Here is a 25318-nt window from a genome sequence, read left to right on the forward strand (position 1 = left end):
TGGATGTTTCTCTCTCTCTCTTTCTCCCTTCCCTCTCTCTAAAAATAAATAAATAAACAAATAAAGTAGACTTCTGGACTGTCTAAAACAATCTTTTCCCCATATAGTAAACCCTTAATGAACATTTGTTTAAAAATAGAATGAGCCAGGTATAATTAAGTTTGCCTGCTCTTGAACCAATGACTTTTATACAGGACCTTGGCTTAGAGGCAATCAATCCATAACTCTATTTCCTGTCAGAACTTTTTCTAATCATCCATACAGAGACTAAAATTTACTGAGCAGTTACATTGTAGTGTTTGTGGCTTCAGGTGGTAAAGAGCTAAAAATAATCATCCTTATATTTCCTTTAACTTATTAACCACTGACCACCTCAAATTTATTAGGATAGCTACTATAAAAAACAAANGACAGACTTGGTGATCACCCAGACCAACTCCTGATTTGATAAATGAACTCTGAAAAAAAAGACTCTTCTATGGTAATTCTGAAAATCAGTGACTTACTTGGTACAGGGTCACCCTTGATTGAACCATCTGTTTAATTCTCCACATAGTACTTGTCTCTAATATTTTCTTGTGTATTTGCGTGTTTTCTGCCTACTCCTGGCATTCGAATATAATATTAAAGAGTAGAGTCCTGGTTACTGACCTGTGTAGCTCATTTGGTTGGTTGTTGTCCTTCAAAGCAATAGGTCGCTGGCTTGATTCATGGTGAGGCATGTGCCTGGGTTGTAGGTTTGGTCCCTGGTTGGGGGGGGGGGGCATATGAGAGGCAACTGATCGATGTTTCTCTCTCACATGGATGTTTCTCTCTCTCTTTCTCCCTTCCCTCTCTCTAAAAATAAATAAATAAACAAATAAAGTAGACTTCTGGACTGTCTAAAACAATGTTTTCCCCATATAGTAAACCCTTAATGAACATTTGTTTAAAAATAGAATGAGCCAGGTATAATTAAGTTTGCCTGCTCTTGAACCAATGACTTTTATACAGGACCTTGGCTAAGAGGCAATCAGTCCATAACTCTATTTCCTGTCAGAACTTTTTCTAATCATCCATACAGAGACTAAAGTTTACTGAGCAGTTACATTGTAGTGTTTGTGGCTTCAGGTGGTAAAGAGCTAAAAATAATCATCCTTATATTTCCTTTAAATTATTAACCACTGACCACCTCAAATTTATTAGGATAGCTACTATAAAAAACAAAACAAAACAAAAAACAAGTGTTGCAAGGATATAAAATCATTGGAACCAATGTTCCAGTTAGGAATGGAAATGGTGCAGTTACTGTGGAAAACATTATGGTGGTTTTTAAAAAAATTAGATATGGAATAATTCAGCAATTGCACTTCTCGGTATACACCCAGAGGAATTGAAAGCAGGGTCTCAAAGAGATGTTCTGTGCACCCGTGTGCACAGCAGTATTATTCACAACAACCGAAGGTGGAAGCAACCCAAGTATCCATCAACGGCTGAATAAATAAACAAAATGCGGTATATACAGCCTATGAATGTTATTCAGCCTTGAAAAGGAAGGAAATGTCGCAATGTACTCTAACATGGATGAACATTTAGGACAATATGCTAGGCAAAATAAGTCAGTCACAAAAAGACAAGTACCTATGATTCCATTTACATGAGGCACCTGGAGTAGTTATGTTCACAGACAGAAAGCAGAACGGTTGTTGCCGGGGTTGGGGGAGGGGGAATAGGGAGTTGTTACTTAATGAGTATGGAGCTCCAGTTTTGCAACATTCCCACCCATGAAATTCACTTAACGCTACTGAATAGATTGAGGTGGTACATCTTAAGCTATGTGTACTTTGTCACATTTTAAAAAATACTAACCACTGAAGTATGTATGCCTACTCTCTCATTTAGACCTTGCAATAACCCTCAACTGTCAGTAGAACAGTCCCATTTCATAGTGAGGAAAATGAGGTTCAGAGGAGTGGAGTAAATTGTCCAAGACATGCAACTAGAAAATAGAAAATCTCCTGGTTCCATGCCCAGTGCTGGTGTCTACCACGTAGCAACACTTTAAGTTTCTTGTTCAATTTCTCTCTCTTCCTAAATCTTCAGACAGCAGGTGTGAGTCATCTGTAAGTACGGTGAGAAAAGGTCACTCAACTTTCACTTGCTGGCAAAATTAGAAGTCATTGGCATGGAGGATGTGTACATGCAATTAAGAACTTTTGTAACATGGAATATCGGGGTCCCCCTAAACAGGGAAACCCCCCACTCACATCGATGGGGGAATGGAAGTGGAGGACAGCCATTGAGAGTTACCTTGCATATCTGAAGAATTTGGCCAGTGTTTTAGTAGTGTTAAGTAGGCCACACTAGGAGCCAGGCGAATGGGTGTGACTCTAATTCCTGATATAGCTGGAAGGCCTTGCACCTGCTAGAGTGGCTGAGAGTCAGCTCCTACACCATGGGGCCATGCTTGCCCGAAGTACCAATGGTAGCCAAGAAGAGCTGGAGATACGGGAAAGGGCAGCTGTAATGCAGTGTGGAAAGATTTGGAAATGGGTTATGCAGGAAGATCTGCCCCAAGATTTAAACCCAAGTGTAGAGCAGGCATTGCTCTCTTGACCACGTGGCCTGGGAGTGGTGAAGGCTGTTTTTGCTGCACAGCTTGAAAGGATGCAAAAGGACCCCCACCAGCCTACCATGAGGAGGGGCCACTTGGGTTTGAATTAAGGGCAGGAGCCTAGCTGAGCACAGATAACAAGCTGGGATGCAGATGGAATGCAGCCCCACTAAGCTACAGACTTCTGTATCTTTTCCTGAGATGCAGTACCTCTGACTGGCCTGGTTTGGCAAGGGGAGGCAGGACTGTGTGTTCGTGGGTGTTTTTTTTGTTTCTAATGGGTGTGGGATTTAACGGCAGAATTCCACCTTTATTCTAAACCTGTATAACTTTTGAATACATAGTTCCTTTCCTTTTCATAAGACTCTGGCATTGGGATTCATGGTTCTTATGGGTGCTGGACCATAGAACCCAGAGGAATGGAACCTGGGGTGGTTCTGTTTCACTTTAAGGTGATCAGGAGAAGATGGGGCTCTTTCTTTCAAAATGGCTCCATTAACTCCCCTCCCACATGTCCTCCTACGAAGACAAAAGGTGACAAAACAAACTTACAAAAATAAACTAGACCTAGTGAGCAGTGGGAAGTGCACGGAGCAGGAGTGGAGCCTGACCCTCCCTGCTGGGACCACCCACACACTGTGCAGTCCTGGGCACAGCCCACCTCCCCCCACTGTTGGCCTGCTGTTACTGCCACTGTTTCTGTACACTAAATTCCAGCTGAGTTTAGAAGGAAGGACACAGGCTTCCAAGGGGAGTCAGCAATACAAGACAACCATCTAGCCTCTGACAAATGTCTTTTAGTTATTGTGTGAAGTGATGGATACTTTACAAAGGTAGCCCTCACCCTCCTACCACTTGGCAGTTCACGTTTAAAACGAGACTACCCCACTAGTGCCAAATTTTCCAAAGTGTTTGCCTTGGTGATAAAGAACAATGTCAGGATTGGAACACAGACTGGCCTGGTTCCAAGGTTTGCTGTGTTCTCCAGTTGAACAGTGTTCATTTCCACAGCCAAGTTAGAAAGAGCTATGCAAGAACCCAGGAGACAGAGAAGGAGATGGTTCTACCTGGCATCCAGGGGAAGGAGAAGGTGAGCATTGAAGTTGCAAGAAAAAGCAGTTGAAATAGGCGGGGGGCATGCATTTTGTGAAGCAAGAACACACAAGCCAAGTCAGGGTGGTGGAGAGTACAAAGTCTCCTGGAAAGCCTGTGGATAGTCCCGTTCAGGTTCAGGGTCGTTGTTGAGCTATGGCTGGAGACAGTTCCACCACAGTGTGAAGAACCTTGAATGCCATGCTGTGGGGTTTAGAATTTGTTTATATAGGCAGGAGGAAGCCATCAAAAAAGTTTGTATCAAGAGATTTATCAACAGTTGTTAATACTATCTCCATTACACATGTTTTTATATGTTGCGAAGAAATAATATATTGGAAAGGTTTCAGAGAGGATACAATTATTTTCATTCCGTCTCTCAAAGGCAGCGGCACTGCTGGCTGACCTTGCGCAGTGAGTAAGCAATGGCGTTGCGCTGGCACTGAGAGCCCCTTAGTAGGCACAGTGGCGTCAGCTAATCATGCTGCTTTGTCCCCAAATAATAAGACTTTCTATTTTCCTTCATGTTTAGGAAAGATTAAGAAACTTCAAGGAACTACAAGCTAAATTTCAAAAGCTTGATGTGCCATCTCTTCCTGGACCTATTCAATTCCCAGCAAGTGTTTCTCATAAGGGGGACGTTGGCAGCACACAGTCAGTGAGGACCTGGGCCAACGGGAATCCGCTCCCATCTGACCACAGTCAGCCCCCATCATATTGTTCCGGTGGTGAACCCCAGCCTCTTAAGGCCCAGAAAATGAAGCTGGCACAGAGGAGTGAGATTCAGAAGTGCTTTGATTCCCCAGACCCTCTGGGAAGGTCTGCTTATCCTGCAGGGAATTCACAGAAGGCTTCTCTGCTTTTAGACTCGAATCAGGCAAACGCTAAGATAACCGATGAGAAGAAGTTGGTGGTGACCAGTAGCTTCAGAAACAAGCTCTGGAACTGGGAGAAGGTTTCATCTCAGAACAGTGAAATGTCATCAGCCTTTCGCCTTGCCGATTGTGGAGGTAGGGCTTTCCATCCAGGAGACCAGAAAAGCACAGGGCTTGCTATTCCAGAGGGGTCCAGGAAAGAGCTGCAAATAAAAGGATCCCAGACTCTTCCTTCCCAGAGGTACTTGATGGCCCAAAGGAAATCATGTGCAAAGAAAATCACCTCAGAAGATCCCGCTTTTCCACTTTCTCCACATGGAAGGAAGAGCCTGGAAAAGTCCCGTCCCGAGAGGGGTCCAGCAGGGAGCACCTCCCAGCCCGTCTATGAGAGGGAGCTTGCCAGCTGGCCCCCAGGTAGGAAATCTAATCCGCACAGGTGAGGGGGGAGAGCTCACTGTGTTGTTCTAAGTTAAATCTTGCTGACTTGAGAAGGTCATATATGTGACCTCAGCAATGTTTGCTCTAAACTACAACACAGGTATTCTAGGACCATCTGCTAAATTGTAATTTCAGGTTTGGGCAATGTGACTAACCTCCTAGAATTCAATTGAGAGACAGTTTGGGCAAACTTGGGTTTGAACTGTAGTTCTCCTTCTTACAAGATGCATGAACTTTGGCTTAACTTACAGAGGCAGGTCTGCTCTTGTAGAAACCAGATTCATCACCAATCCTCCTTGTTTTGGTAAATGGGACAGCCATCCCCCTCTGTGGGGGCGACTTTGCCCTCAAGTACCCCCGTCCACCACAGATGAAAGTAAACACTACCAAGACATGATCTGCTTGGGGAGGAGAGGTGGCCAGTTTCTCAAAGGAAAAAGGCCAGGAGCCCCTTCCTCCAGGGGCTTTTATTGGGTTGTAATACACAGGAATACAGGTCGGTAAGGATCAAACAGTAGATAACATTTCAAAGAACTCTGAGGGCTTAGTCTGAGTCAGAGTCTGTCAGGAACAGGGGTTGCAGAAACTTCAGGAGACATACGGATTTCCTGCTTGGACCCTTAATATTTGAATTAAAGCACTCTCAGCAAAGCAGGTTTCACAAGATTTTTGAGAATTCTTTCTTATGCCAGATTTCCCCAGGACACGCTCTAGCAAGGCAAGGAGCTGCACCCCCTCCCCATCAGATTTTCAGGCTTAACTGGATTAGAGCCAGGAAGCACTTCTTCCAGAGGACATGGGGACTAGGGCTATGTCACATAGCCAGGGGGCAAGGATCCATTGTTCCCTCTTTGTTGCAGCACCCCCCCCCAATTCCTTCCATGATGGCCTCCCAACTGATCGAGTCTGGCTTAGGTTGCCCCTCTCTCTGTGAGGAGTCTTACCCGTCACTGACTTCTGACCATGCTTTGGGGACACAGAGAGGAAACTAAGGCAGCGTTGCTACCAGAGACAAGCTTTTGTCTCCTGTGGCTCGGCATTCCGGAGGTCAACTCGTTCATCCTTAGCCATGGGGAGTAGTACAATTCCTGAAACCAGGCAGAGCCGTCCCCAACACTCCTCATTGCTCACACCCCAAACCTAGGAATTGTGCTCTATTCCTCTCCCTTTCTTTCTTTGCATCCAATCTGTTAGCAAGCTTTTGGTTCTACTACAAAAATATGTTCTGATCCATCCACTTCTGTCCATTTCTGCCCTCTGCCCAGGCCCACATTACAACCATCTCATGCCTGCACCACCACAATGGCCTCACTGGTCTTCCTGCTTTCACGCTCTTGCCTTCTTACAGTCTACCCTCCTCCTACAGGCACAGCGATCCTCAAGGACACCTTCCCAGATAAACCTTTCCTAGCCTCTCTAGCTCAAGACCCTTAGCCCACCACCAAGAGTTTACACTCTTTTATACCATCCTGCTCTTCTTTCCTTTTTAGAAGTAATAGACCTCTGTTATTACCTTGTTTATTTGTTTACATGTCTCTCATCAGTCTTGTCCTACTAAAATAAAAATTTCTGAGGGCGTGACTGCATCCCCAGCCGCTAGAACCATACCTGGAACACAGTGGATAAACAGTTATTGATGAAGAGACAGGAAGGAAGAGGGGGTGAGTAGGCGGAAAGAAGGAAGGGTGGATTGGTTACCTACCCGGTGGAATTGTTAAGAGGATTAAATGAGCTAACCCACGTCAACAACCAAGCACAGTGCCTGGTAAAAATTAGGGGCCCACTAAGTGAGTGACCATTTGTTTTCACTGTGTCTTCTCCTTAATCTGATAAAGACAAGTTACTGACATTGGAACTTAAAATTACAGTCTGAGAAGAGAGGAATTTTTGGCCCTGCTGGGAGGGCAAGAAGGGAGTCCCCCTCCCTGCTGGCATGGGACAGCAGGACTTTGAAAAGGTCACACTGGTGTATTCGGGACACACGGCCCCGCTCCTTTAGTTTCCCATGTGATCAACCACTGCCTTGTGTGAGCCAAAAATCAAAGCACCTGGGCACTGGAAGATTTTGTGCTATTTTCAGAAGCAGCAGATACAATTTTTATGTATAATATTAGAATTTCTGTTGGAATTTGGCTTTTTAGTGCAGAAGGATAACATAGAAAACATTGGGACTATCTTGCAAAATTCCAGGACACAAAATTCACAGGTGCCTGTGTGCCAGAGTCAGCCTTGAAGGCTGTCCTAGGCTATGAGTCTTGGAAATCCGAGATTAATTCTCCTCTTCATAGCACACAGGTTATTTGCCTGTCATAAGTGCCTGGAGAATTCTCTCAGGGAATAGATATTGTCCAATTCCTGAGGATCAGGCCCTGTGCTTGGTGCTGGGAAAAGGTCGACGATATGGCCTAGTCCCTGCCCACAGGAGCCCACATTCAGTGGGAAGTTAGACCAGCCCCTCTAATACGCCACAACACTACTGGAGAGGTGTTAGTAATGTGCAATGGGGATACCAATTAGAGTTATCGATTCTGAACTTGACTTCTGATAGAAATCAAGAAAGGCTTCCTAGAGGAGGTGTCATTGGAACAGGGCCTAAAGAAAGAGTTGAAATTTGGCAAGAGAGAATAATGGAACAGCATTCTAGAACCAGGAGTCGCATAAACAAAATCTTGGACATACAAGAGCTTTTTAAGTCTTTTAAAATCAAATCTAGAGAATGGAGAACCCTGTGGTATAAGTGAGAGACATTTGGGCTGCAGGTCAGGCAAGCAGGAGCCTGAAGTCCGATAAGCAAATAATCCGGAAATGTCGACTGGGGCAGTGTGGCACGCTGTTCAACTGCCAAAGGAGGGAGTGGACAGATGTCATGCTGAGGAAATCAGGCTTCACCAGAAGCCTGATTAGAGAAGCCTGGGCAGCAGGATGGTGACTAGATCAGATCTGCGTTTTGCTCTGAACCTGCTGGCTACGGGATGGAGAGCAGATCGGAGGGGAGGAGTGAGAATGAGACAAGGAAACTGGTCAGTTTCACCCAACAAGCCATATGCTAGAAATGATGACTCACCCACGTTTTGGACTGTTTGTGTTCAGAGAAACAGCTGGATGTCAAGCATCGCCAGCTTCCCCAAACAAAGCCACTGCCTTCCGTGGAATCCCTGGGTCCCCCTCCCACAAAGCCCCCGAAGCCTCCCGCCGTGGACCTGCAGGCCTTCCAGAGGCCGACAGCTGCCTTTCCCAAGAGCCACAGGGAAGGTGAGGAAATGCACTGCGCCCCTCCCCCACCCCAACCGCCCACCCCCAGACAGCCAGGAGAGTCTCAGCTGGCTCCGGTACAGTTTCCCCCAGTCACCTCCCTCTCCGCATGAGCTCCCAGGTGACAATGCTGAACTGCTTTTCCATGGGGCTGGACATCCATCACTGCTTATTCTCACGTAGAGGCCATGGCAGCTTGCCCGTGAAATGACAAATTTGCGGGAATTGGCCCCTTATCGCTCCCGAGCCAGCCTGCTTCCCCTGAGAGCACTGCATTTGATCACTGGGAATCTGTCCAAGAGGAAGAAAACGAAAAGGAGCAGGGCAGGGAGGCAGAGAGCCTTTGTGTTTCTTATAAAGCCTGTGTTGTCAACACAACCTGTGCAGTAGAGGAGGGGGAGGGAGTGCAGAGGGAGGCAGGGAGGCAAACAGCAGGAACTTGACCTGCAGTCATGGCAGGGGTCCCTCAGGCCTCCGTGATCTGCCTTCAGTAATTTTTGAAGGGGTCCCATCCCTGCCCCCACTGGCCCTTTCCGGGACTGGTAGCAGCCTTGGGAGCCATTTCTCTGTGCTGTTGCACGTCTTCCTCTGCTACACGAAGTAGCATTTACTCAAGCCCTCTGCACCCCCGCTGCAGTCTGACCCTGTTGACATGTTAAACACCTGTGCTTCTGTTTGCTGTGATGAAACATGAGGTAAACATACACTTTGGTGTCACGTGGGTTGCTGGGCCAACATTTGTTTCACTGTGACCGTGAGGGCCAGCAGGGGGCTCCCCCCTGTAAGAGAGCTACCTCAAGTTCATCACTCATATGACAGCCTTAGGCAGCCTCATGGTTACATTTCTTGAACTCAGAGGTTCTCACACTTCAGCATCACCAGAATCACCTAGAAGACCTGTTAAAACACATTGCTGGGCCCCAGCCCCAGACTTTCTGATTCGTTAAGTCTGGGTCAGAGGCCTGAGCATTTGCCTTTTCAACAGGTCGTCTGGGGCGGTCCGTGCCGCTAGCCCAGGGACCACACCTTGAGAAAAACTGCTCTACGTCATCTGACATCTTCTCCTAGAATAAAATTTAGGGTTATATTCTAAGGCTGTGGCCACCTCCATAGCAGAAAAGGCTAAGTATGATTTTATGAACATTGAATAATTTAGGCCTCAAACTATCTCTCTGAAATGGAAGAAGGCTGTCAGAGAACATAGAACAAAGTACTGAGGCTTTTGTTTTGAAATGGGCTTTGAAAATCCCCACTTCCCCACTCACTAGCTATTTAAGTTTCCGCATGTTGCTCACTGAGCCTCATTGTCCTTGCCTATAAATGGGGATGATAATAACACTCATCTCCTAGGGTTATTGAGAGGATAAATGAATGAGATGAGGCATGGAGAGACTTGAGAGTTACTGGCACACGAGTAAGTGCTCAATAAATGCAGTATTATTATTTCAGTCATGCATTGAGTTGCTGTACTCTTTGCCAGGCACTGAGTTATGAAGAAGAGACTAAGAGAAAAACCCAGCAGACATTCTGGTACTCCAGAAGGTCAAGGTCTAATACAAGAGACTGTACTCCTAATTAGGCCCTATAAAGTGTAGGTGAGGGCTGCAGGGAAGGACGGATGATCCCCTGCAGGATGGGGGATGGGGAGGCTTGGCGCACAGGTGACTTGCCGATCCCCATTCTGTCTCCAGGGTCAGGTCACCACACAAACGTAACTTGCTTTAACAAGGCTGCCGCTAATGTCTGTTTTTCACTCTTCCTTTTGCTTTGCAGCAGCTGTGGAAGAAGGCTACTTGCCTCTAGAGAGGTGAGCACCTGTTTCTTAATTGTGCAAGAGGGTAGCCTGCCAACCAGGCTGCTGAGCCTGCCCAAAAGCAGGCAGCAAGCACAGGCCAGGGGTTGGTATTTCTCCAAAGGGTTGTGGGAAGAGCAGTTTTATAAGCTACAAATTGCCACTCTTGTTTTAGATGAGAGGTTAAATAAACCGCACTTAGCAGCATGCTGATGTGAAGTTGCAAAGATGGTCCTCTGAGGTATTTTTATTTATTGTACAGTTGGGTTCAGTAAATTGAAACATCCACTTCCATAGTAACAAATTGAATTAGAGGCTGAATATTGAATATTAAACAGAATACCGAGGGCAGCTGGCATGTTACAGAGGACCTCCTGTTTTGGGTGCACTCGTTCTAAGAATTTTATCACAGAAGCGCCAATTCATTAATGCACTCAGCCCAGGACGGTCAAGCCCTCCGATGTGTGCTGTGCATTGAACTCGCCGCTTGGTACAGATGTTCTCTTTTCATCTTCTCAAGAAGGCAGTGAAGTTGCTGCCACTGTCTGCATTTTATAGCTAAAGATGCCAGGGCTCAGAACATCTGCCACTGGCAGAGCTGTGATTTTGACTCAGGTTTGCCCCAACTTTTTTGTTGTGATATAACTGACACATGACACTGTGTAAGTTTGAGGTGCACCCTGTCCTAAAGAGCAAATATTTGACATGAGTATTGAGAGTCAACATCTGCTGGATAACATGGGAAGAGGCCCACAGGCAGAGGAAGGAAAGATAAACTGACCCATCTTATGTTGGAAACTAGAAATACAATAGTTAAGTGGAGTTAGAGAAAAGAAAGTGTTATAAGGATGGGAAAGAAATGGGATTGTCGAGGTAGACGGGAACCAAATCATGGAGGATCTTGTACACCAAGGAATAGGTGAGACAATCGTCTTCAGCAAGGAGCTGACTGTGCGATTCATGTGCTCCAGGAACGCCTAGGTTAGTGCTCCGGTTGCAGGACAGCACCAGGTAGGTCAGTAGAAATGCATTCTCTGTGCATGCATCTGGATGAAGGAAAACGACGGTTTGCGTTATTTATCAGAGGAGCCTCGTCCTCCATGTGACGATGGGAAAAGACGATGGCATTCGGATGAACCTTGAGTCAGCCATGGTTTCCTCAGGCCTCACACACTGTGAGCATCTCAGCGTGGTTGAGCACGCCCTGATAACTAGACACGCTTCTTGGCTGCTGCTTGGCTCTGCACTGAGCTGACTTCTCTCACACTTTCCTCAGAGAAACAGCAACCCTTTTCAGCCCTGGGCACAGACTTGCTCTGATGGACAAGTATTGGGAAACAGCAGTCAGTCTCTAACATGGCGCCTTGTTCCTAAGGGGTTTCCAAGGGCAATTTGACTGTACTGTTCTTTCATATTGACGATAGAACCAAATCTACTCTCATCTGAAATGAGATCCGTTGTATATCAATTGTCACGTGGGGCACAGTGCCGTGGCAGTGAAAGAAGAGAGGAAGAGGGACCAGGCATCTGAGGGGCAGCTTCAGGGAAGAAGAAAGAACTTCAGTCGTATCCAGCTTGGTGGGTTGGGATTAGACAGGTGTTTTGCTCCCTTTTGTGAGGTTGTAAGATGGGTGAAGAGAGGATATTGTTTTTGCAAATAACCATATTGTTGAGTTACAGTTGGTTAGTGAATGGAATGATGGGGAAGGAGTGGATAAAGGAATGGATGGATGGATGGATGGAAGGATGGATGGACGAACAAATGAATGGACCAATGCCTATCTAGTATAGAACTAGCACATAACTGAATGCAAGGCAGTAACAACAAAGAGGAGGATGTGAACAGGCAAAAATATTCTAATATGGGCCCTGGCTGGTGTGGCTCAGTGGACTGAGCTCTGGCCTGCGAAGCAAAGGGTCACTGGTTTGGTTCCCAGTCAGGGTACACACTTGGGTTGTGGGCCAGGTCCCCAATAGGGGGCACACAAGAGGCAACTACACACTGGTGTTTCTCTCCCTCTCTTTCTCCCTCCCTTCCCCTCTGTTTAAACATAAATAAATAAAATCTTTTAAAATTTCTAATATGGAAAAATAAGAGGTGAGGTTGGATCTTAATGTGCAGTAAGTGCCATACTAAGGACTTTGAACTTCATTTCATCAATAATGAGACATTAGTTTGAACCCCACAAGTATCTGTGGCCCTGCATGTTCTCCTCTAGCTGCAGGTAGCATACGGCTGCTGGTCCCCTGCAGGCACCTGCAGACTTCGGCCCCACCCTTAGCCATCTTTGTGAAAGGGGTGAGGGACAGGGTAGAGGTAAGGGTGTTGTTCCTTCTTGCCAGATTTCTGAACCCTCATCTATTCCATTACCTCAGCCCAAGTGACAACATATTTTGGCCACTCATGACCCCCCTGCTTTGGGCAATGAACAGAAATCAGATACTTGACTCCTGGTTTGGGGGACCATCCCTCCCTCCACCCTGTATCACTGGCAAATATTCATTGCTTTTGAATTGAGGACGTAACATTGACATGACTGATAAATGAGCAACTGTAAAATCAGCTTATTTAACTGTGTGATTCTAGTGTTTTTAAATGTGTGAGAATTATCTCTGAATTTCTACCTTTCTATGGATAATGTTTTCTTTAGACTTTCTATCTCTGCTGGAGATTGGAGGAAAGGTTGGTATTCATGAAGTGTATTTTGCTAGAAATCTTCCATATCATCTAGCCTTCCAAATTCATTGGTGATTAGATTTGTAAAAAATGTCCAGTGGCTTCTATGTAAGTCCTATAGTCCAAAATAAATTATTCTCATCTTCTTCCTTAAAAAAAAAAGAAATTAGTTTGAACAAATACATGCCATGATGCTGAACAACCTTAGATACACCTTCCACGGAAACTGGTGCTTATTTGGGAAGAACCTGTGTTCATGGAATTAATCTTCAGTACAGGTACTGTGTTAGGAATGGAGTAAGCAGGACCTCACTGCTGGAAGGGGACCCAGCAATTGTCTGGTGTCACCAAGGCCCATGGTGTAATGTCACCATGGCCCCTTTAACAAAAACTTGGGTTTTTAAATTCACACCTTACCACTTACCAGCTATGTAACCTTGGACAAATGCCTGAACCTCAGTTTCTACTTATGTAAAGTAGGGTAGTGGTAGTTCTTAAGTCCCACCATTGTGGTGAGGATTAAATGAATCATGATAGTGAAGTGTTCGGTGCAGTGCCCAGCATTTAGAGTGTTCAGTAAAGCTTCCTTAGCATTGGTACAGCCTTCCACCAGAGGCAGGGATTCATGCTCAGAACCTCAGTCTCTTTAAAAATCCTTTGATGGGGAGCTCATTACCTGGAGAGTCCAGCGTTTTTCTCTGTTGGGGCAGGTTTGATTTGTTTAACACACATTTATTGAATATCTACTATATGCCAAATCCTCTGAAATATTGTACATTGAGAATACAGCAGCGTATAAAGTAGACAAAATACCTTGCATGTACTCACACACACACCTGTGCATACACATTCGTTTGTTTGTTCAGAAATCGCAGGGAGCTGGGAACAACAAAAACCTTCCTGCCCTAGACTCACAACCACCGGCCCAGACCCACTCATTGGCACAAAGGACACTATCTTTACCCCTTCTCTACATGACAGTTCTTAAAAAATCTAAGGGCTATATTCTTCTTTGAACTAAAAAAAATGTTTTTTCAACCATCATTTATAAAACAAGAGTATTTGCATTTTAGCTGTATTTTGTTGGAACACACACACACACACACACACACACACACACACACACATTTAATTATCTTGTTAGGAACTTGGTAACCATTTTTGTTCCTGAACTTCAGGTCTGGAGTCAGGTTCAGACCTGTCTTCAAAACTTTAACATTCACATCTGGAGAGGGACACAATAATATTTAATTTCTTGAAAATGAAATGAGATGAATTGTATAAATCACAGTGAATGCAGAAGATGCTTGCTGAGTCTTTGTTTCTTCAGCCCTTGCCCCCCATCTCTGCCGTCTCTGGAATATTAATATCTCGTTAGTTCCCAACAGTGAAATGACTCCTTGGAGATTGATCTTTGCCATCACTTTTTCACACCAACCCAGCTGCCTGGCATCCCTCTTGACCCACAGTCCCTATTTGTGTGAGCAAAGCAGGTTAGTCTCAGGACAGCCCTCAGCACTGGGTCTCCATCGGTACTTAGCAGAGATGGCTAATATTTTATTCATTAGCCATAACTATGCCTTTTCTCCCATTAAGTAGTATCAGAGCATAGTGCTGACCCAGGAAATCTCAGACTAGACACTAAGGAAGGGAGAAGCTGTTTATTTCAGAAGCAGAAAAAACTCAGACAGTTCAGCATTTCTCAGATTCTGGTCCATGGGTGGATCTCAGTGGTCTCCGACTTTCTCTCCTGAACTTTCTAATTTTGTGTTTTTGTTTTGATGATGGTCTTTAAAAGATAATCTAAGCCTGTTATGAATCTGGATGACTTCTTTCAACCTCCTGCTTTGGAACATGTGTGTGTATTTGTGTTTTTGGTGCTTCTACCCCATGCTGAGTGGGAAACACCTATGCCTCCCTCAGACCGTGGGACTGTTTAGGACCCGTGTGGGACAGCCAGGAAGAGAGACGCTGTGGAAGTGGGGAATAAATGCCTTATCGAAGGCATTCAAGTGAAATACTGATATCAGAAGAATGACATTGTGGCCAAACAAAATGCATTTCCACTCCTAACTCTAATAGTAGTAAGTGCTCTAAAGGAAACTGTTTTTAAGTATTAGGGTCATACTTGGGGATTGAGATTGAGGAAGTATAGGATGGTCAAGAAAGGCCTGTATGAGGTGGTGACATTTGGATTGAGACCTGAATTAAGGGGACCCAGTCATGGAAGGCCTAGGAGATGAACATTTCGGGAGGGGGCACCGCTGGTGCCAACTCTCAAGGCAGAACGCACTCCCTGCATTTAGGGAGCCAGAGAGGAGGGAGCAGAGCTGAAACACAGTGCGCCAGGGGAATGGCAGTGATGCTGTGAGTTGTGGAAAGAATTGGAATTTTGCTCAAAATGCATTGGGAAGCTGTAGGAGAATTGTGAGCCATGAAAACAGGAAGGTAGCCTAGGAAACCATTAGGACAACAACAAAACAATGATAATAACATTAAATTCGCAACCAATGCTTATGTAGTGTCTGTTCGAAGTACATATATGATGCCATTCATGACAAGAAGTAGATGAAACCATCCCATTTCACAGATGAGGACACTGAGTCTCAGAGAGGTGGAATAACCTGGCGTGCTCACACTGGTAGAAATGGAGATAAATCGGTGGATTCAAGTTATGTTTGAGAGGAACGCCAGCAGTGGCTGGATCAGCTGTGGGGAGTGAGATGGGAGAGAAAGATAGGAATCTAGAGAAACTTGTAGGTGATTTGCTCTTCCTGTCATTGTTGATATGAACTCATATAGAGTGCTCAGTACAAGATAGACCCTTCCTGAAAGCTATTTGGGATTGGTTTCTACTTAAAACAAAAGCAGTGTGTCATGGTGCCTTTGTGTATGTAAGATCAGAATCTCTAAAGGCTGGTTTTTAAATTGTTTGCAACGGCAGAACTCTTTCCTGAACAGCTGTGTTCTAGGTGACTGTGACTGGTGTGGACCTGTTCTGACTAACCAGCAGCAAGGCAGGCTCCTCATATGCCTGACACCTTAGGACAAGAAAGTGGGCCCCAGGTCCCCGTGTGCTAAATGGAATTGCTTTGGGGCAAGAGCGAAGAGAAGGAATTGTTAAGTCTGTGCCTAATGAAGTTTTAGACTCAGAACATGCAGGTGGCGTCAGCTTTAGCCACTTCAATAACTCATTATCCCTTTTTAATTGAACTTCAGAGACACAACAAGGTCGCTGTTTGGCCTGCCTTTCAAAGGTAGGAGCAGTGGATTTACTTAGGGTTTTTCTCTTCTTTCGTGTCTTCAAACACTATTCCTTTTTTAAAAATCACCTGAAGGTTCTGTTTATTGAGAATTTTCTATAGACAAAGCCTGTACCCTATACTTAGGTCCACTCTCTAATTTTGAAACTTTCCACTAGAGCTGCCCCATCCAGTGAGTAGACACTCTGACCATGGGGTCAAGTTACGTCATCCAGGGTGATGCAACTGGATCAGTAGTGACGGGGACACTACCCGGTCAGCCTGGCTCCAGAGCACAGCCTGTCACCACCCCACCCCCCCCCCCCACTCCCAGCTACCTTACTGAGGAGTCACATGGGTTCTTTACCGAAGACAGAATCGGGCACGGTGTAATAGACTCATGGCCTACTCTGCAAACTGAGCCTGGACATTCTCCAGGCCAGTGTTCTCGGAGGCCGGCCTTAGGATTGTGTTTTCTGTCTGCGGGAACATCTGTGTGCAGGAGGCTGGCCAGGGTGGGGCTAAAGTACAGAAGTATTTGGAGCCAACCCTTGCCTTCTCTCTTTAGTGGGATTCTAACAATAAGCTGGAACAAATCAGACAGCTACATGTTGCCTATTTGGAGCCTGTTTTTGTACATACAGAGGTGTAAGGAAAGGTTGAAGGGAAGCTAGTCTCTGAGTATGGCCTTGTGTGGGACATTGCTCCATCCTTTACATCCGTCAGACTCATTTTCACCCCCTGACCATCTTAGGAGGGCAAAATTCATGGTAGGCAAGAAACCAAGGGCTTAGACATGTCATGACTTTCCCTGAATTACAAGATAATACAGAGCTTGTCCAGGATGTGAACTCAGGACTCCATGTTTATAGAGGTTTTTCAGCTATACTGTCCTGTCTCAGAATGTTTTCAACATGAAGGATTTGGGGAGATATCTATTAGATTGTAAACTCTGTGAAAGAAGGGATTGCCCATCCTTTTCACCTTTGTTTCCCCAGGAAGTTGACATACAAGTAATAATTATTTAATGACTAAATAAGTGATAGGCCAGTGGAGTGACAGATAAACAGATTGGTGGGAAGAAGAATGCACAGATCAAATGATACCACCTTCCTTGAACTTTTATGTGAATAAAGAAAATGTTCCAAGAATGTTATCTGTTAGCTGTACGTTCTGCATTGATGGGCACATGCAGTGTCCTAGTTTTCTAACAGTAAACAAAGCTAAATAATTAGCACAACCCGAGCTCTTTACCTGCCCTTGTGCACCAGGTACAGCCATGTGAAGATATGGACCCACGTGAAATCCTCTTTCCTCTGCTCTTTCTTAGTCTGCTGTCCAGCGAGCGACCACTCTGCCAGGAAGCTTGTCCTTGTTATTTTAGCTGCCAGGGTTCTCTTTCCCTTCTTCTGTGGACTCGGTATCCTTTGAATTCAATGTTTACTTAATCAAACTAACCACTGAGCACTTGACCTCCATTTTATGTTTAGAACTAATTCAAAAATTGCGAATTTTACCAGGGCCAAGAAGGTCCCAGATGCTCAGGCTCCTCATTACTCTCCCCTCCTTACCCCTCTCCTAACCCCCTCTCTCCCTCGATTCCTCTCTTCAGCCCACCGACTGGCATTTTGGCATCACCTCAAACACAACAAGCACAATCTCACCAGGCAGAAAGACTTGCTCTTTTCCCTGTGCACAGAGTTGTCTTCTCTCGGATCTTGACCTGATGGCTCCTTCTCATCACGCAGGATTCATTTATTCATTCATTCATTTGCACATTTATTTGTTCATTCACTCAGTGAATATTCATTGAGCCCCAAATATGTGCCAGACATTGTCCTAAATGATGGTAATGCACTAGGTGACAAAACAAAGTCTCTCATGGAGTACACATTTTAGTCAGGAAGAAAAACAAGTAAGCAAATAATGATAATACGAGGAGATGTTAAATGCTTAAATGTCAGCCTCCCTGACTATATAGCTCACATTTCCTTTCTCAAGGTACTGTCTATTCTGTATAGAAAGCTACTTTGTTCTTCTGTTAGTATTTATTAATGCTGCAAATAATAACATTTATTCTATGTATTTTCTGTATTATTCAAGACCATGAGAGTCTTGAGTGCAAGGGCCTTGCCTATTATTTGCTTTTATATTCTAGAGCAGTGCCTGGTGCAAAGGAGGAGCTCAATGAGAAAAAGAATGGTGGGACATCATCTCCCTGTCTGTCTAGGATTTTATAGTATTTCTGTATCACAGGAGAATGAAGATAGCCAGGAGCCTGTAATGTGCCAGGCACTGTATTAGTCATGGGAGACCCAACAGTGAGTGATAAAAAGATCCCAGAGCAGGAGAGACAAAACTAAACAAATAAGAGCAATGAAATAATTTTAAAATTATGACAATGATCAAGAATGTTAGGAAATAGGTGGACAGGAGGTCTACTTGGAGAAGGTAGTAGGAGAAGGACTTTCCCGAAGGCCACATCTATGGAGAGATCTGATATAAAGAAAATGGGATTAGATCACGTGGCCCACCTCAAAGCAGATGCCCTGAATTTGAAATGCATATATTTTAAAGATTGGCTTTAATGATGAAAACGAGGGCTTGAGGTCGTTTTGTCTCATGCTGAAGAAGCTGCCACTGAATTATCAAGAACCTGCTTTAGCGGTGGCATTAGTGGATGTCCAGTGTTTTTAGAGCCATTCCCAAGTTCAGCAATGGCTTCACTGATTTTGTCCTAACTTCAAGATACAGGTTAAATACTACTGGTCTTTTTTTGCAGGTGATGATGCCAGGCCCAGAGAAGTACAGGCATTTCCCCATCACATTTTTCCCATTCGAATGGCTAACGGAAGACTTGATCTGTCAAACTATTGAATTAGCCTAACAAAGTTTAGAGAAATATCATTCAAAACCCACTTGTAAGCTTCTTGGCCTTCACCCTCACCCTGTGCTTCATTATTTTCATTTCTCAGTTTCTTCTAGGTTCTAGAGCGGTCTGTGTTTAGGAGGCAAAGAACAATGAACTAAGAATCAGAAGGCCTGGTTTCCAGGCCCACTCTCCTTCTTAACAAGAGTGCTGTCTTGGGCGAGTTGCTGAGGATCTCCGAGCCTCATTTTCCTCAGCTGTAAAATGCCTCAGAGTCTACTGAGGTGGTTAAATGCGATAATGTAGACAACAGTCAGCATGAATGTAGTTTGTTCAAAGAGCGAATGAATGTTTGAGTTTATAAATGAACAAACTCAGAGCTTCCCTACTTTTGCATCTTGAGCAGACACGATCTTCCTCATTAGGGTTTTGGTAACTGTTTTTTTTTATTTCAGTCCTCTGGGGTCCTCTGTGCTATGCACTCCTCTGACCTCCTCTTTTGATGACTTCCATTGCGGTGGGAGATGCTCATGCTGTGTGTGACGTTAACTGGTGCCTCTGTTTGGGGAAATGCTATGTCACGTAGTGGTTAAGACCCTAGATTCTGGAGTCAAATACTTGGCTTCTGATCACTGCCCTGCTACTTACCACTCTGTGACCTTGAGCTATGTCTCAGTTTTCTCATCTGAATATGGAAAGAATGACAGTATCTACTTCATAGGGTCTGATGAGGAAATTTGGCACTTGCTAAGTACTCAGTATCATTAACTGTCGTTGTTGTTGTTTACATGTCCTCCTGTGAATGAGCTCTCTGATTTGACAATATAGCTTCAGAGTTAAACATGTTACTCCTGAAACTGAGGCCAGAGGAGGTGCCAAGTTCTGTGAATCAGATAGTTCTTTGACNCACTGCCCTGCTACTTACCACTCTGTGACCTTGAGCTATGTCTCAGTTTTCTCATCTGAATATGGAAAGAATGACAGTATCTACTTCATAGGGTCCGATGAGGATCAAATGAATTGATACATGTATTTGGAAGTGTTTGGCACTTGCTAAGTACTCAGTATCATTAGCTGTTGTTGTTTACATATCCTCCTGTGAATGAGCTCTCTGATTTGACAATATAGCTTCAGAGTTAAACATGTTACTCCTGAAACTGAGGCCAGAGGAGGTGCCAAGTTCTGTGAATCAGATAGCTCTTTAGCAACATTGACTTGGTCGTTGTATTAGATTCTCCAGAGAAGCAGAAAGAGATATACATACATGCATATACCTATATGTATATACACACATGCAGAAATACATACAACTCGGATATATATATATATATATATCTTTGATTATCTAGAATAGATCATGTATATGATGTATACTTGTTAATTATAAGCAATTGGCTCACATGATTATGGAGGTTGGGAAGTCCTGTGATCTGCCATCTGTGCGCTGGAGACCCAGGAAAGAAAGCTGGTGTCATAATTTAGCCTGGGTCCAAAGGCCTGAGAACAGGGGCACTGATGATGTAAATCCCAGCTCAGGGGCAGAAAAGATGAGGCGAGATGTCCAACTCAACAGCGAGGCAGAAGAAAAGGAGCAAACTCCTCCTTTATATTTGTTCTTTTCAGACAGACCACTGATTCAAAAGCTGATCTCATCCAAAACACCCTCACAGACACACCCAGAAATAATATTTCATCTGGATGCCTGTTGCCAGTCAAAATGATGCATAAAATTAATCTTCACAATCATTATAGTTCTGTGACCCTTTATTGAAAGAATTGGGTTATAAATTCATAAATTTAAAAAAATTTTAAACAGTCTACTGCCCTGGATTGAACACCATTGGCGGCATTGTATTTTCTTGTTTGTTTGTAGTTGTTGTTGTAGAAGTCGTAGTAGAAGCAGTAAGGTCATGATACATATGGTGGTAGGGTTGGGCTTATACACATGTGTATATACTCACATACGTGTGTATGTAAATGCATATCTACTATATATGATATACACTTATTATAGACATAAATGTGTATCATATGTAAATGCATATCATATACAAGAATATCTGTGCACAAACAGAGGTGTGTGTATTACATAAAAATGAAGGAAGTAGGAGAGCTGGTGACAGAGGTGGTAGAAGTTCAAGTTCAAGTGGTGGAAGTGTGGAATGGTAGGAAAAGTAGTAGTGGTAGTAATGGTAGTAAACACTTTTTGCCAATTTCCACAGTGTTTACTACCGCTACCACCACTACTACTTAATTTATGTCAAGGAAGAAGAGACTTGAGTCCAATTACCCATCCACGACCACAGGTGAAGCTGAGATTCAACCCACATCTCTCTCCGAAACCTGTGCCCCTTATCACCATTCTGCCTGACTGCTTCATTGATTCTTCATCTCTTAATCATTTCAAGTGTAGAATATGGAAGTTTTTAAAACAAGTTTTTACTTATTTATTTTTAGAGAGAGAGGAAGGAAGGAAGAACGAGAGGGAGAGAAACATCTATGTGTGAGAGAAACATCAGTCAGCTGCATCTTGCACCCCCCTAACCAGGGACCTGGCCCGCAACCCTGGCATGTGCGCTGACCAGGCATCAAACCAGCAACCTCTCAATCTGCGGGATGATGCCCATCCCACTGAGCCACACCAGTCAAGGCAGAAGATGGAAATTTGATTAGCTCATAAAAGGAGAACATTATTAAAAAATTTTGTGTGTATTTTTGCAAACCTAGCACAAATACATTTTGAGATCCACTTTAGATAGCATGGATGTGATTTTTTTAAGTTTAACCACCAGTCATTGAATTGAAGAGAAAGATTTTTTAGGGTGAAGGCGTGAGAGGAGAACAATCTTGCAAAAAGTATGTATTGGAAATAGGAATTTTGCCAGGTCGGGACTTTGGGACATTGAGGAATCACATGGTCTCATACTTCCCTGTCACCAAGAACTTGTAGAATGCCACACACAGCAACTCCTGGCAAAGCTACCCCTGGTCTTCTTGTTTCCAAAATATGTGTCCTATTGAAACAAGAAGTGGAAGAAGCTGGATTTTCAACTTAGGTCTATCCCTGCTAATCAAATAAACCTCAAAGTGCAGCTGTTACAGGTTTTGCTATTCAAGTCTCAGTCTTTCTACTCAATGTAAGGTCTTTAGATTTTCCAGAACTGTCTTGTACTGAACCTTTTTAACACCCTCCCCTCAAGTAATGTGATGCAGATGAAGGTGAGAAAGAAAATGTACCTGTCAGGTATTTCCCACATGTTAACTCAGTTATTTCTACAATGATCCTATGAAGAAATTAAGGCTCTGAGAACCCAAATGACTGCCTCAGACCACACATCCATGTAGAGATGAGTACGATGAATCTAAGTCCAGTGCATAACATATGGTAGTTGTTTGATCAAATGAACAGATGTTGGAATGAGCTCTGGGTCCCAGTTCTCTGGTATGTACAGCGTAATACAGAGGTTGCCAAATTATTCTCCAAATGAGAATACTGTGGCCCAAGGCTGGACATGACCAATGCTGATGAAAATAAGAGGAGGTCCCAAGTCCATGCTTTACCCAGAGAGAGCCCACTTGTTCAAAAATTCATTTTGAAGATAGATCTCCAAGGGTCCAAACACAGTGAAAAAGAATCTGCTTTTGTAAGCCATCTTTACCCCTTGCATTGCATTTATAGAGCTGTTGTTTCTTCTTGAACACAGATAATGTTGAAGATATTATCAAGATATCATAATAGGCCCCGGCTGGTGTGGCTCAGTGGATTGAGCACCAGCCTGGGAACCAAAGGATGGCTGTTAGGTTCCCAGTCAGGGCACGTGCCTGGGTTGCTGGCCGGGCCCCCAGTAGGGGAGCTTGAAGGGCAAACCACACATTGATATTTCTCCCCCTCTCTCACTCCCTTTCTCTCAATCTAAAAATAAATAAATAAAATCTTTAAAAAGATATCATAATTTAAAAAAGATATCACAATAAAACATGTTTTATTATCTAGCATTTAAATTACCGGAGGTTTTCTATAAGAAAATCAGGGGAGATAGAGACCTGGTCTTATGCCAGTGATGAAAAGAACTTTCCAAAATGCAAACCCCAAAACTTATTTGAGGGTAAAACGCTAAAATCTCTGTCTTCCAATATAATGTTACTAGCACACTTTTACAGAAGGACTATGTGAAGAGGGAAAATATTTCATTCAATAGGCACAATATACCTTTAAAGTAGATTTTATTATTATTCTTTTGCAGAGTAGGAAGTTAAGGGCGAAGGGATGTATCAACTACTTTATCATTGGAAGGTAGAAGAGCTAGGATTCAGGTTCCAATCTGTCTGACCCCAAGCTCCAAGTCTGTAATTCCACACCCCCTCCCATTAATGTCTACAGTACTGGAGATAGACTATAGAGTTCATAAATGTGGAAAGAAAGAAATTGAAGCATAGATATATTTAATTCATGGAGTTATTTCTTCCCTGCAATCCAAGTACTTTATATCAACCCACACTGCATTAACTCAAGGCAGATCTCAAATCTGATTTTAATGGACCAAGAAAAAGATAAAAGACATTCACCACTAGCAAGAAGGGAGGTTTAAATATATCTACAATACCTTTTTTCCTCTTAACATTAATCCCAAGTCTTCCTCTCTATAAAGACAATGGATCTGAAGATGCCTTTTTTTAACATTTGAGTGAAATTCTTTTTGATCAGCTGAAGTCAGGTATTTATTCATTTCTCACAACAGTTGTACAAGAAGTTGATTCGACATCTTCTTTCAATTTTCCCACAAACTCTTTCTTATTAATAAAGTTAATATACCATAGACCTGCTGAGATTGTTAGGCCCTGGAGCATGAGATACATGGGGTAGTCTGTAGTTTAAAAAAGCTCCTTTTGATTACTTCCTGCAGGGGTAAGGGAATGAAATAGTGAGGGAAAATTCCTGGTGCACTATAGTTTATCACTTTTCTTTCCTGCATAATTAACTATTCATACATATTTAAAATATTACAGAGCCATGATAAAAGATACCTGGAAAAATCCAAAATGGCCAAACAAAGGAGGGAAAACAATTGTGTGAAACGTGCCTACGTTACAACAATAAACGGGGAGAAGAAAAGAAAAGAGAGAATTCTAACCTTTTCATTGTCTAACAACTATTGCATAGACCTCTAAATGGGAAAAACCGGAAGAATACCAAAAAGCTAAGACCTTACTTGTGTTGAGGTGGGAGAATTATGGTCATTTTTCTCCTCTTGACTGTCCACCTCAGGTGTGACACAGCTGTTTTGCATTTGCTGGGGGTGCAGCTGGAGTCCCTCCCGTGTCACCCTCCCTCCCCAGAGGCTACTCCAGCGGTGAAGGTGGGAGTGCGGCCGGTTATCGTATTTCTTCTGCTTCAGCTACAAACTCACGCATCTGTTGAAGATAGAGTTTGCATTTTCCTATAAATGGCATCTTATTTTACCCTTCTGCAAGTTGATTTTTTCCAGAGCTGTGTTTTCATATTGTCTGTTAATGCGTGCGAAGTCTAGCTTACTCATTGTATTTACATATTGCCTGTATGTCTTTACTAAACATGTCCGCTTTTTCATGTGTTCCCTCACTGAAGAACATTGAGATTGTTTCAGAGTTTCGCCCTTTCAAATGCCGCTGCAGTGATCATCTTAGGTATTTACAGGTGAATATGAGCAAGTTTCTCTAGTTGTTTTTTACCCAGAAGTGCTAAACAAGAGTAATTAAACAACTTTAGTTTTACTAAATATTGAAAAATTATCCTCCAAAATATTTGTGCCAGTTCTCACTTTCCAACCAGTGTGAAGAGTTTCTGTTTTCCATTTTCATGCTAAGTGAGATGTTTTTTCCAGCTAAGATTGTTACTAAACTGAAGGGCGCGAAACTAATTCTCATTGTCTTGATTTTTAGTTCCCTGTTTACTATGAGGTGGTTGGCTTCCATGATGTCCACCCTGTGCTTTTGCCCAATTGTATATGGGTTTATTTGTCTTTCTATTGCAGGAGTTTCCAGTACAGTTTCTATATGAACTCTCTGTTCCACTTTGCTATTGTTAAATTTGTTAGAGGTTAATCTAGGTAAGAAAATTTATCTAGTTGGAATACTTTCTTGTATCTATTAAAATAGCCTGGACAGGTGTTTTTTTTTCACTTGCATTGTTTCAATATGATTAATTGCAGTAACAGAAATTCTGATGTTGAGTCATCCTTTAAGTGTTGGGAAATTTTTAGTTGTTTTAGTTATTTTTATTACTGATTCCTTTTTCCATTATTTTATTCGTGCTAAAACGTCTTCGGTGAGACTGGGCTATATTTTTATTTCATTAATTGGTCACTTTGTGGTTTTCATAACACAATTATACTACCATTAAAAATGAGTAGTGCAGGTTCCCTCTTTCTATTCTCTTTACTGGCCATGGAACCTCGCAGGTAACGCTATCAGGCGGAGGGAAAAGGGACAGGGGGCAAAGTGTGGAGGTG

General features: G+C 43.4%; 1 protein-coding gene across 1 annotated transcript in view; it reads left to right on the forward strand.

Annotated features, from left to right (window-relative positions):
* FYB2 (FYN binding protein 2) overlaps nucleotides 1-25318 on the forward strand; it is a 106436-nt gene that overhangs the window by 35792 nt on the left and 45326 nt on the right. The window contains exons 2-4 of the mRNA XM_037043170.1: nucleotides 4218-4974; nucleotides 8089-8250; nucleotides 10024-10057. Of these exons, the coding sequence (XP_036899065.1) occupies nucleotides 4218-4974; nucleotides 8089-8250; nucleotides 10024-10057 (953 nt within the window). The remainder of the gene's footprint in view (nucleotides 1-4217; nucleotides 4975-8088; nucleotides 8251-10023; nucleotides 10058-25318) is intronic.

Source organism: Sturnira hondurensis, unplaced genomic scaffold (genome assembly GCF_014824575.4).
Source record: "Sturnira hondurensis isolate 20B ecotype Veracruz unplaced genomic scaffold, ASM1482457v3 Scaffold0004068, whole genome shotgun sequence".
NCBI lineage: Eukaryota > Metazoa > Chordata > Mammalia > Chiroptera > Phyllostomidae > Sturnira > Sturnira hondurensis.